General features: G+C 43.2%; 2 protein-coding genes across 5 annotated transcripts in view; both read right to left on the reverse strand.

Moving 5' to 3' along the window:
- The window catches only part of HOXD3 (homeobox D3), a 57,477-nt gene that overhangs the window by 25,866 nt on the left and 18,140 nt on the right, over positions 1-13,471 (reverse strand). The gene's annotated exons all lie outside the window — the stretch shown is intronic.
- The window catches only part of HOXD4 (homeobox D4), a 31,505-nt gene continuing 18,052 nt past the window's right edge, over positions 19-13,471 (reverse strand). For all 3 annotated transcript variants that reach the window (XM_060280890.1, XM_060280897.1, XM_060280889.1), the window contains 2 exons: positions 10,865-12,734; positions 19-10,360 (listed from right to left, as the gene is read on the reverse strand). In XM_060280890.1, coding sequence (XP_060136873.1) covers positions 10,050-10,360; positions 10,865-11,294 — 741 coding nt within the window. In that variant the 5' untranslated portion in view covers positions 11,295-12,734 and the 3' untranslated portion in view covers positions 19-10,049. The remainder of the gene's footprint in view (positions 10,361-10,864; positions 12,735-13,471) is intronic.

The following is a 13,471-nucleotide window of genomic DNA, read 5'->3' on the forward strand; positions in this document are numbered from 1 at the left end:
CAGTCTTTTTTTAAACACAAACACACACACACACACACACACACACACACACACACACGGGGTGGGGGTGGGTGGGTGGTGGAAGAGGAGATAAATTGTAGTCCTGTTATCAAAGCTCAGGCATAAACTCATACTCGAGAATCTGCTGTCACTTAAAACCTGCGGGCGCAGGATCCAGCCGCGTTTTTTGCATTTATGGAGTCTGACTACATGCATGCTTACAGGGGAGTAAGCTCCTGAACGTGAGACATAATTCCAGGTAAATCCCAGGTACTCAGGATTGCATCCCATTGCCTCCGATGGTTCCAATGGGAACGAAGCATATGAGCTGAATTGGGAGCGCTCTACTCTTTCCTGTCAGATGTCTCTTAGCCTAGCTGTAAAACAGGTCGGCGTCGGAAATAAAAGCTGGTTCCAAAAATAATTTAACCTGAGAAACACATACTAACAAAATCAAGCAGATATAAAAGGAATAAGGATGCTGAAGAAGAAGCGGGAGAAGCAACTTCTAAATATATTCGGGGGTGGGGTGGGGGGTGGGGAGATCGCACCTTCCAGAAGGGCCACCTATAAATTATGCGGCTAAAACAAACAAGCAGGCAACAACCCTACGAAATTAAGGCTGAAAACGCTGCAAGCCAAGTGTGAAGCTCACCGAGAGGGCGGGAGGTGAGGGGGACTCCCAGTTTGGCCGAGATGCGCCTCGGTAAAGGATCTAAGGCTTTTTCAGTCCAAGCATATGTTCATAGAGCAATAAAATGGAAAGATTTACAGTCCTTGCTAGGCCTCCTCCTTTCTCTTTCTCCCCCTTCCACGTCGTACCACCCCTCCATCACACACACACAAACGCAGGCGATCAGCATCGCACCCTTCCAGGAATTACTTACGATGATTTATAACAATAAACCCGGCAATTGTCAAACTGATAAAATATACGGGGCGATACGCAGGAATCAGCGTTATCATTAAAGGGCCTTTTCCGTTTAGGTTCGGAGTTTCTTTGCCTCTTTCCCTCTCTGTCTGTGTCTCTTGTTCTGTCTCTTGTGTAGTATGAGATTCTTTCTGGGACAAACCAGAAAGATATATATAAACTTTGCTCGTGTGTGTGTGTGTGCGTGCGCGCGCGCGCCTGGACGAATTCGGAAAGAGCAAATCTGATTCTTAAGTCACTATCCCAAACCAAAAGCATTTGTCATATTTGAATAATTGAATTAATGTGTTATTGTTTGAATGTATAATTAATAACGCAGGAAACTCTGTCTTTGTCCTGACACACAGCGGAAGTAATAAAAAATCTGAATTATTATTATTATTATTATTATTATTATTATTATTATTATTATTATACAAGCTCTCCAAGTAACGCGTAAGAAAGACCACACCGCTTGCCAGAAACAAAACAAAGCCTTTCCAAACAGCCAAAGGCTTAGGAAGATAGCTCTTGGCTTTGTGATATACACACCCATATATGTATGTGTGCCTATGTATTTGCGTGTACTGTATAGTTCTATCTATGTGTACCGTACACATACAAATGCATAGACAGGCACACTCACTGCAGTTCAAAATTCCCATTTGCTAAAGCGAGTCTTTCCCCCGCCACCCAAAACAAAACAAAATCCAGACTGTCTGGGTGTCTTCTACAAAATACTCAATGCCGACTCCAGTGGGACTGTCCCCACCTTCAGGTATCCCACCCCCCCAATGGTTCCAGAACGCCATCCCTCCCCACAAATATATTGCCAAACAGAACATCTGAAATCACCCACGTCTTTGTGTGACGGCACCATAGTATATAGCCTAGCTGGGTCGGGAGGGTGGCGGCGGTGGAGTGCCCTTAGAATTCATTATCTCTTGGTTAAAGTCTGCCTTGGGTAAAATTTCAACTCCGTTTTATAGCCTTCTATTATGACGCAAAGAAGAAAAAAATTTACGACCCTCGCTTGAAAAGAAGATCAGGGCCTTTTCTCACCATTCAAGAATGGGGCAGCAGATGCCCTGACAGCTATCATTGTTCCCAGTAAGATATAAACAACCAGTAAATCTTCACCCATTTCCCCACACAAGCAGCTTTTGGCCAGACCTCCCTTCTCTCTCTCTCTCTCTCTCTCTCTCTCTCTCTCTCTCTCTCTCTCTCTCTCTCTCTCTCTCTCTCTCTCTCTCTCTCTCTCTCTCTCTCTCTCTCTCTCTCTCTCTCCTGTGCTGTGGGACACAGAAAGATCCGTTCCTTATTCAGTACCAGAATATCTCATAATAAAGGGTAAACATTGGGGTGTCTTCCCCCCCCCAGTTTTCCTAGTACAGCTTCTGACTAGGGCAGAGTTGCAAATCAGGAGGAGAAGGGCCCCTATTTGTCAAACATTTGACAGCTAAGTTCATTAAGGATTTCGAAATATAAAAGGAAAGAAAGAAAATGTGTACCTACCAAGCTCCGCTTTCTTTCTTTCTTTCTTTTATTATTGGTAATTTCCCCCCCTTCGGCTGTAGCCAAAGAGCTAGGTGTGCATAGAAAGAGCCTGCGCCCCTTTGTATATTATATTCTTGGGATCTCTTCAGTTTTCAAGTCTGATAGAGTCCTTTGCTTGGCAGATTAATGACGACTCCGTGTTTCTTAAGGGACGCGCTGAATTAATTATTTCGCCCATCACGTGGTCAGGACTTGGAGAAAAATCTATTCTTATCATCTTCCTTGCACTTTGAGAGGCTGTCTGCTGTGACTCTTCCCTAGCAAAAGATGATTTGGGTCTACATGGTTAGATTTAACCCTCTCCTCCTCCTCCTCCACTACCACCATCTTCCTGACATACACACGCACGAAAGAAAATATAAGAAATCCGGGGGCGGGGGGAGCTTTGGCAAACATGGCCGATGGAAGCTACTTGAGGCGCTCCATTGAGAAGTCCCTGTTTACTATACTGTAGAGAGGATTTGGTTCTGGATCCTGCCTTCCCCCCCGCCCCCAGCCCAGCCCCGCTTCCGCACCATAAGGACTAGCGACGAGGCAATATACAAACTGGAATTGATGGCAACCGGAGGAGTATAAGGCAGCTGAGAAGCCTTCAGCGTAAATTTGTGTCCTGAATCTTACCACTCGTGGCTGTGGCGGTGCACTGACAAACAAACACACAACAATCCCTCATCAGTCTCTCCTGTCTAAAGGGGGGAAAAATCATACTTCGCTCCAATACATGGATGGGGGTTCCTTGTTTTTATTCTTCCAGGCTGGGTGATGTGGTTTTGAATTCCAGCTTTGGCTGCTCTTCCAAGAGAAAACAAGCCAACATGTGTAAAAGGGAGGAGAAGGCGGAGGAGCGGGGGGGGGGGGGAACAAATCAAAATATATTTGATAAAAATAGCGCCATCGACCTCCTAGACAGATAAATGCTTTATTGCTGTCAGGGGTGTTTATGTCGGAAGAAAGGAGGAGCCTTTCATGACAGAAGTCTACAGTAACTTTTTGAATGCTCAGGTCGTCTACAGATTGATTCCTAAGGAATATAAGATAATAGGTTCATAGGAACAAAAGGGGGGATGTTTCTATCTGGCAGAGTCTGGACTTCAAGTTTGGATGGTTATTCCTCCACAGAATGATTCTGATTAATATACAGCAGGCTTTCCCAAACTTGGGTCTCCAGCTGTTTTGGACTACAATTCCCATCATCCCTGACCACTGGTCCTACTAGCTAGGGATGATGTAGTCCAAAAGCAGCTGGAGACCCATGTTTGGGAAACCCTGCTATATAGTAATACCACCTATCACACAGAAACAAGTACGGTGGGTCCAATTGACCTTACCTTCTACAGTATCAGGTTAACACAGCAACAATAATGTAGGATAAGGCTATCAGGGGCTACTAATCAAGATGGCTATGTGCTATGTACTGTACTATCATTGGTGTCAGAGCAGGTATGCCTCTGAATACTACCGGTAGTTGCTGGGAAACTCAAGTGGGGAGAATGCTGATGCTACTAGGTCCTATCAGTGGGCTTCCCATAAGCCTCTGGTTGGTCACTGTGAGAACAGGATGCTGGACTAGGTAGGGCTTTGGTCTGAGCAGCTGTTCTTGTGCTCTTAAGTACAACAGAAGGTAATTGATATCAATGTGTTGAAGGTCTTCATTTTTGATTGTGACTCCTGTGTTGCCAGCACATTATTAAGCCACATTAATTCTTGAACTACCCCATTCATCACCTGAGTGAGTGAGACTAGGGCCCCATTAAAACCATTAAAGCCAAGTTCTGCCATACTTTTCAGTGACATGTAGGTTACATCTCAGTTTTGTGGATTCTTGTCTAAAACTGCAGTCCTAAAAAAAAACACCCTGGAGAATAAATTCCACTTATTAGTTAATTTTGCTGGAATTCTAATATCCAAATTCTGTGTGTGTTTACTCTCAAGCAAGTGAGTTCAGTGGTGTTCAGTTAAACATACCTCCCAAGTAAGCAGGCATTGGATTCTCAGCTGGAAAAAACACCTATTAAAATCCATTACTTATAACACATACACTACCCAGTTACCTGGGAGAAATTACAAATGAACCCAGTGGAACTTACCACTAAAAAGACATGTATAGGATTGCATTTATGGGAAGCAATTCACCTGAGAGCAGGGAAGGCAACCTTTTTAGGTCTGAGGGAGTGTGTGTGTTTGCATCTTTTGCCAATCAAATATAAGATGTGGTGTGTAGAGCAATGTACCATAGTATTCAAATCTTGTATCAGCCATGAGCTCACCAGGAGGCCGTAGGGATGCTGTCACCTTTCATCCTCAGGCTCCCATCTGTGACATGGGATAATGATATTAGCCTACCCTTGCAGGCTACTTGTGTTCCTTACAGTGTATCAATACCGAGAATATAGCCACCCACCCACCCACTATACTCAGAAGTAGAGTAAGTGGGTATGGGTTTTCAAACTGAGTCTTGATGCCCTAAGAATTGACAAAAAGGGTTTAGCAGTAATTGGCACTCTAACCTTCAACCCACTGGACCAGATCCAAAGAGCTTAATGAATCTCACCTAGGTGCTTTGTTGAGCTGGAGGGAAATTGCTGTTTTTAAGTTGGGAGAGTTTGCATACAAACACACACAAAATGCTTTCAAAATTCCTATCAGCTTGTTATGAGATTGGAGGAGGGCCTGCTGTCTGAGAAAGGCCACCCAAGCTGCATTTGCACTTAAGGAATTAATTACAAGTTTTTTGGGATCAGGGAGAAAACATGGAAGTAAGTCCCACTGAAATAAGTAGGATACTGTCAAATATATCTGATAATATTAAAGGCTTAGCAAAAGAGAGTGAAAGGAAGCAAAGTCACAGCCTATTTTAACAGGCTGTCACCTATTATATATTTTTATTTTCCCCCTTCCTTTCTCCTATTTTTGTAAACCATCCTGGGAGTCTTGCTGAAAGGCGGGATAGAAATATTTTTAAAAAATACATTTAAATGTAAATGGTGGTTGCCACAGCTTTTGAAACACCTGGCCCCCTTCCCTATCCACAATGAATCAGCCATAATCTCCATTGAAAACAGTGAGGTTTCATTCCAAATCTGATGTGTCCCTAAATAAAATTATTTGGAAGCAACTGCAGCTGGGATTAGTGAAATTTACTTCTGAGTCAATATGCTTGGGCTAAACTATAAAAGGTCCTATGCAAACTTACTTGAAAGTAAGCCTGTGGACCCCAATGGGTTTAATATAAACATCATTGGATTTCCAATGTAAGGCAGCAAGCCTTTGCACCCTTACTTGGAAATAAGCCCTATTGAAATCAGCGATACCTACATCTCAATACAGAATAGGTTAAGATAGGTTCTTCCTGCATACTTCATTAGTTACTGTTTGTGGAGTTCTACTATGAGATGGCAAACATGTCAAGGGAGCATATTAGAAGATATCACGCCTGCTCTTGGGTCGTTATCGATTCAAAGCTTTTTTGATCGAGGTACAATAGAATACCAGTACTTATTTCCATGTGTGCGTGTCAAACATGTATGCTTAGAAAGGACTTAGACGGAAAACAATATGTATAAATAGTTCTTTAATCAGAGGCAGCAAAAAAAACATTGGCAAAGTCTAGAAAACATCTCAGGGTCACAACTGTCGTAGAGACAGCACAGTTTAATCACAGAGGTCATGGTAATAATATACAACTTTGTGTCTCTAATGGGAAAAGAAAAGATTCCCCTACAATCTTCAGTGTGGTAGCAGGACGATCTCTGCATAGTTAAAAACAAGTACCATTATTATAATTACTTTCATCAACAACTCCACTCACCCCCAGAAAAGTGAGAATAGTTTGTAGGAAATGAATGGGATGGTGAGGTTGTGTGCGTAGTTTTCTTTTAAAATCATTTTTGGCCAAATGTTTACATCAAGCAGAAACCCTTTGATGCTCTCCCACTTCCATCATTCTTTTTCAAGAGTGCACCAACATCACTGCGACCAAGATTTAAGACTTCAAGAAGAAGAAGAAAGAGCTCAAAGGGGATTTTTTTTCCCTAACACAACTTTAAGAGTTTGACCCAAACATTTGTCCAGAGGACATTTACATTACAAAAGGACTTTGGCCGAGTTCTGCCCCCAACCCTTTCTTCTTCACACGTTCTTCAGTTCACGTCATTTGGGTTGGGGATGGATGAGCTACATTGTGAAGCCAAATTTGTCCTACTGACAGCCCCACTGGAAACTTGTTTACTCGGAAGCAAGTTCCACTGGGTTTAATAGGGATTGTTTCCTTGCAAGCAGTGGAGCATTGCTGCCTTGTCCCTTTTCCTAAACCAACCTTGAGCGGCAGCGTGACCATATTTGCCATAGATTGAGCCCCACTGAAACCAGTGGCACCTACTTCTGAGTAAATATACAAAGGATTCGCGAACGCAATCCCGAGCACGTTTAAGGAAAAAGACCAGGCCAATAAAGTCGATGGACCAGAACTTCCCAGTGAAACGTGTTCAGGATGGAGAGACGCGTAGTAGACACACAAAGGAAATCCATTTTCTCCTTCACTCCCCTTTCCCAGAATATCCCCACCAACAACAACCTTACTTACTTTTCTAGGATATTACTCTGCGCGGTTACTAGAGAATACCCCACTGAACGCAGGACTTACTTCCGAATCAACGTGCCCTGGGATCAGACGTTTCCTAAGCCCAGCGAAGCTCAGGCGGGCTTGCCTTGGGCTCTAGACTGTAAGGAAGCTAGGGTTGTGGACTTCTCTTTCCCAAACAACACGCTTCCATGGGACAAAACGACTCAACACAGGCCATATGTAAACAATGGTTGGTTTCCCTGTTCTTAAATCAATCTAACCTAGAGCTTCTGTAGAGAGGAGGATTTCGAAAGGGACTCGATGAAATCTGAGCACAGTGAAAATCCAGGATTAAGGATGATGCTCCCCCCCTTTAAAAAATAAAAATGATTTTAGGGTTTAGATCTCCAAATTCGAGGCCAGGTCTTGACAACAAGCCCTGTTTTTCTCTTGGTACTTTTTTCGGTGCCAGCAGAAAAGGAAGGGGAACTCCAGGTCCAAGAGGTTAAGGGTTCAGAGGTCATTCCTCCCGGCTGAAATACGGCGAATCGAAGGGGGGGGGGGGAAACGTGTCCTCTGGATGAACCTGTTTCTACAATTTAGCCCGAACTTCAGTAAAATATCTTTTCAGCCTCTCAACGTGAAGGCGTCAGAAAAGAAGAAGTCTCCACTATGTATGAACTGGGCGCTTTTTGTCATAGACAATGACGCGCGGTGAATGCAGGAATATCCATCTTTAATATCACGGACGGGCAGATATTCAAGGGGAGCCCCCGTAAGAGTCTGAGAAGTAGACTCAACTAAAAAGAGAGAGGAGAGAGAGAGAGAACAAAGAAGGGGCTCCAGGACCCAACACAAAAGAACACAACCTTCTAAGACCCCGATCCTAAATGCCCCAAAGTAAGCCCTACTGATCGTCTAAGGACTGTCTTCCAAATAGGCCTGCTTGCTTACTTTGGTGGAAAGAAAGCACAAAAGAAACTGCCAAACTGCGGTGACTTCCATGATCCACTACATTAAATATGTGCCCCTCGTCCTATTATTTAGACACATCCATCTCTCTTCTCCTCTCCCCTCCCATCTCTTTTTCTAATCAAGGAAAGCCTTCTGAACTGGGGCTACGCGATTATAAGGTGAATCCAATGTGGCTATTTGGCATGGAGAAAACAATACAGACCACGCTAAGATCCCATTCTAGAACACAGAAATGTCAGTTCTTAGAATTCAGAATTCTCTTGCAACACTCGGTACGCTGAGAGGGTTGGCGATCCTATGCACCCTTACCTGAGAGTCAGTCTTATTGAATTCTGCGGGGCAGGTCTAGGGTTGTGATAGAATTCCCGTTGAAATCAACATGCCTGGGCAATGGCTGCTCATTTAAGAGGGATGCGAGCTTAACAAACAAGCTCATCTACCTTTCTTCTTTTCCCAATTGTCCGAAACTTAGACTACTGATTGGGGGGGGGCGTGTTATATTTACTTCGTTCCTATCCAAAGTTGTAATTGGAAGGGACGGCGGTTTTAGCATCGTTTATGTAAGGTTTGCATTGGTTCAGATACTTTCAGCCAAATCTGGGTTGATCTACGCAATAGTATAAAAGGCATGGATGCATGCCGAAGTATGATATTAAAGCATATTCTTCCCTCAATAAGCCTACCCGCTTCCTCTGAAATTATATTAAAACAGATCCAATATTTCCCATTTGGGTGTGAGTAAAAAAGAAACACAAGCATTTCCATCCGAAACATGCAGTTCATTCCTGTGCTTTTGTTTTGTCTATTTTGCTTTGAAAAACCAACACGATGGTTTAATTCAAAACATTATAGTAATAGTAAGCACCATGCCACCTAGTTTCTTTGTTTTCCCCCCATATCACAAATCCCTTGGAATATTCACTTCATTTTCCCCCTTTTTGCTTTCCTTTTGTGTATAATTTGCCCTGTCCCTCCTCCCACACAACCCCCCTCCCTCCAACCCCGCCTTGGCTCAAAGTATAACGCGTGAACAAAAGGAAACGTTTTTAATCCATTTCATTTAAAAACGATAATAATGCTTTGCTCCTCGTCTCTAAAAGCTATAAAACATTTGCCTATATACAGAAGAATTTTTAAAAACAACAACAACGGGGCCAGGGAGTGGGGTGGGGGAGAGAAAGATCTCTATTTTTATGGGAGATAAAAAACACTGGATAACATTGAAAGGCGGGGAAAGTACAGGCTTGCGTTCTCTCTCTCTCTTTCTCTTTTTGGTTTGTCTCTCTAACTTTTACTTTTTCCTAAACAAGAAATAAATAAATACGCTAATACAGTACAAAAAATAACAATAAAATAACCCGTTTCACATCATATTTGTATTAAATATTTCTGAAAAGTTAGAAGAATGGAAACGCTTCCCCCTCCCCTTAAGAAACAAACAAACAAAAAATTAATGGTAACTCAGCGAAGATGAGCGGGGAGGAGGGGAAGAGTTCACAGGTTTTCAGAGGCTTCAGTTTAGGATTTACCCAAATGCACAACCCGGAATGGCATTGGGGGGTGGGAAGGAAGAAATAACGAAATTAAGAGAATCAATTCCACCACCACCCAAAAAAACCTCTCTCCTTGGAGATCCCAGACGAAATACGGTTCGTTTGTAATGGTGCAATAGCTGTGTGTCGGCAGAGGAGTTTTATTTTAAAAATATTTTTATCTATCTTTCTCTCTCTTTCTGTATATATATATATATATCTATTTATAATTATCACTTTCTCACCACCTGGATGCAGAGTTTGTTTGAGTGTGAATGGTTGTGCTGTTTTGCATTATTCCTGCGAAGTCCATAATATCGTTGGGTTTGTCTTCAGTACCTTAAAGCAGGATGAGGACAATTTTGGAGTTGTTGGCTGCTACTTGCAGGTTTCTGCTTAGCCGGCATGTGCGTTTGTTTGGGTGCTTGTTCGTATATTTGTTTGTTTGTTTGTGTATCCTGGACAGTTCAGTTCCGAATCAACCGGGTCTGAAACGGACCATCTTCCAAGTTCCCTACAAAGTTGTCAAGTCAGTCTGATGCTCCTTGGAGACAGTCTGTGAGTGTTGGCTGGGGGCCGAGGAAGCGCTAGAGGACCGGCCCTTGGTGTTGGGCAGTTTGTGGTCTTTTTTCCACTTCATCCTCCTGTTCTGGAACCAGATCTTGATCTGGCGTTCGGAGAGACACAACGTGTGGGCAATTTCGATCCGCCGGCGCCGAGTCAGGTACCGGTTGAAGTGGAATTCCTTCTCCAGTTCCAGGACTTGCTGCCTCGTGTAGGCTGTCCTGGAGCGCTTCGGTTCTCCTCCGGTGTAATTAGGATTCACTGAGCGGGGAGAGACAAATCACAGGCAGGACTTAACAACCAACCCTCCAAAACAACAACAACAGCAAACCCACAGCCTAATCTTGACTTTCTCATTAGGCGTTAAGGAAGAGAGAGAGAGAGGAGTCTCCGGTAACCATGTGGCCGTTATATACACCATTACATTTGCTAATAACAGATGGGCATGCTCTCTCTCTCTCACACACACACACACACACACACACACACACACTCCTCCTTCTCTCATAGAAACAGCGGACCTTTAAATATGTCTAGCATCTTTCTGAAATGGAATATTCTCATGCCCACAACCACATGACCAAGAGGCCTATTTCCTCCGCCATAAAAATTTATGGCGAGTGTAATTGGCTACCTCGATTTCAACCCGCGTCGCGAAGCCTGGAAAGGACTTTGGAGGGGTGGGGTGAGGTGGGGTAATGAATCAAGATGGGGGAGGCGGAGTGGGGTGGGGTGGGGTGGTGGGTAGCAGAAGGGGATGCTTACCTGAGTTAACGTGGACTTTCTTCATCCAAGGATAAACCACCGCTGGCTGCTTCATTGCTCCCGCTGCTGTTGGTGGCGATGACCCGTTGGGGCTTTTGAGGCTGGGCTGCTGGTTGCAGGTCCTCGTGGCGGGCATTGGAGGCGGGGGACAGTGCTCAGCCTGCCCGGGGAAGTGGCTCGCTGGGCCGGATTGCTCCTGCCCGTGACCCCGCGGCTGCACTGCCGAGCCCTGGGCATTGCTACAACCGTAGGGCTGCTCGCTGTAGTTTGACCGTGGATAGATTCCCTGGTGCTGGAAGTCAGAGCCTTGCGAGGCACCGTAATAGTCTGAGCTTTGCTCAGCAAGGTAGCTGTTCTGCAGATATTCCTCGCAAGGGGGGAATTTGGGGTCCACATACTTAGAGTTCACCATATACGAACTCATGGCCATTAATTTCGGAAGGTAGAAAATACTAATTTTTCTCGTGTTGTCTTTTTTTCTCCTTCCAGAGAGCCCTCCTACTTGCTGTCAACTGAATAAAGTTAGGCGCCCATGTGACCTTCTCAGCCAATCGGGAGGCAGAGAGGTTTATCACCGGATTTGTGTGTGCACCTCATAATTCCCACAAATTTCACTAAATAATATACGGGTAATCAAGTGGACCCACATGCTGTCTGATGATTCGCGTGGTTTCCCCCCCCCCTCCCTCCAAAAGGAGATATGAATGCCATAAAACACGATTCATCAATAGATGGCCGTTTCCCTGACACCCACGCCCCAACCCCATCTGCCCTCTTCCCCCCCCTCCCCCAGGTAAATCAAAGCCTTTTGTCTCATCTGACTTTCTTAACCTTTGATGCCCTTTAGTTTACAATTTCGGGGATCATATGAAAACATTAGTTGGTTACATTTCAAGCAATCAAGAGCCAAAGAGTTAAATTTAGGCAAGGGGAGCGAAGGAAGCGCCGAAAACCAGGGAAAGGAAAGGAAAATCAGAAGAAGACATCAAAGAAGAGGGCAATATGATGTATAATGGATCCCCTCTGCCTTTGTTTGGCAGGGGTCAACCAAAAGTTACCAGCATCTAGCTGGACAGAACAAAATTAGGCAATAAGTAACTAGCTTCGAATTTACATTGCAAGTGTCGAAACAATCTGTTTTTTTGTAAACTCCATACAGATAACAAACTAGCCTGAGATCTCTAAAGTTCAACCTAAAAAAAGATTTTTTAAAAAATGGCTTTTTAAAAAAATGGCTGCTTTTTTAAAAAAAAAAACTTTAATAAGATAATTCCAATATTCAAATTGTCCATAGCCTTTTTTCAGAGTACAAGAAAACGAGGCGACTGTTTCTATTGGCGTCCAACGTTAACATAAAAATCTGGAGAAAATTGGGGCATGGGAACGAACACAGAAATCGGTATTATCAAAGTTACTTTAGCCACCCTTTGTTATTATCTGCAAGCACATATTAACTGGCCAATTAGCATTTTCACAAATTCTTTGCAAACTAATTATGTTAATACGAACAGGATTTTGGTGAGATATAAATAACCGTAATTTTTTTTAAAGCAACAAATATAGAACTATTTTTTTAATGTCCTAGTATACCAGAGTGAGGCAATAGCATCCAACATGCATTTGTCTTTGAGCATCTTCTATGTTTATAACTTATAACCATTTGCAGAAAGGTGAAGTTTTTGCATCGACCATATATTCCCCTAGAATCGAATCTGTGACTATGTAAACACCACACAAATTCGGTTCTACAGGGTATATATAGACAACGTAATAACATTTTGCTTTCGTGTACAGAGGGTGGGTAACAAAGGCAGCGTCACTGTAGCGTTCTGATCCCTCTGACTCGCTCCCGAGGAATTCATACTACTCTCTGTTGGGGTAAAGGTCTGAAATTATGGATTTGAAAAATATAATGATTTCATAGGAAAGCATACCAAAAAAATGTCAATATTGTGACTTTCGTCTTTTTCAATATGTAACGAGTTCTCACGGCGGATTTTCAGATAATCTACGTGACAATCGCTCTGAACTCTCCAGCATTTAAAACACTTGCACTTAAAAAAACACCATTCAAATAATAACTGTATACTTTCAATAAAAAGAAAGGCTGTCAGCTGATTTATTTTTTGTCAATAACATGATGTTGATCAAAACAATCCGCCTTTCAATCCCATAATAAAAGTCTTAGTGCAAAGGGACCTTTATATAGGAGAAAGCTAACTATTCGTTTCTGAAAACAACGAAATGGATTTTTTTTCTATTTCTATTTTTGTATTTTTATCTTTATGCCACTACCGTCAAGCTGAATATTCTAACTGCGGAGAGTATCTGAGCCCTATTTAAAGAAACCCAACTCTACACCACTGTCCTTTGGTTTTCATGCAGTAGTGTTGATGGTGAAGGGCAGGGCAAGAGGTCATCTTAAATCATTTACAAACATATCCCAGCGTTTCATTATTTCTACTTTGTCGACGGCAACACATAGGATTCCAAAAGTTCATGCATTGTGGCTGACCCGGTTCCTCTGTGTTGTCTTGCGGTCAGCTCCCTTCCATCATAGCTGCCAAGTTTTCCCTTTTCTCGCGAGGAAGCCTATTCAGCACAAGG

Source organism: Zootoca vivipara, chromosome 1 (assembly GCF_963506605.1).
Source record: "Zootoca vivipara chromosome 1, rZooViv1.1, whole genome shotgun sequence".
Classification (NCBI taxonomy): Eukaryota; Metazoa; Chordata; class Lepidosauria; order Squamata; family Lacertidae; genus Zootoca; species Zootoca vivipara.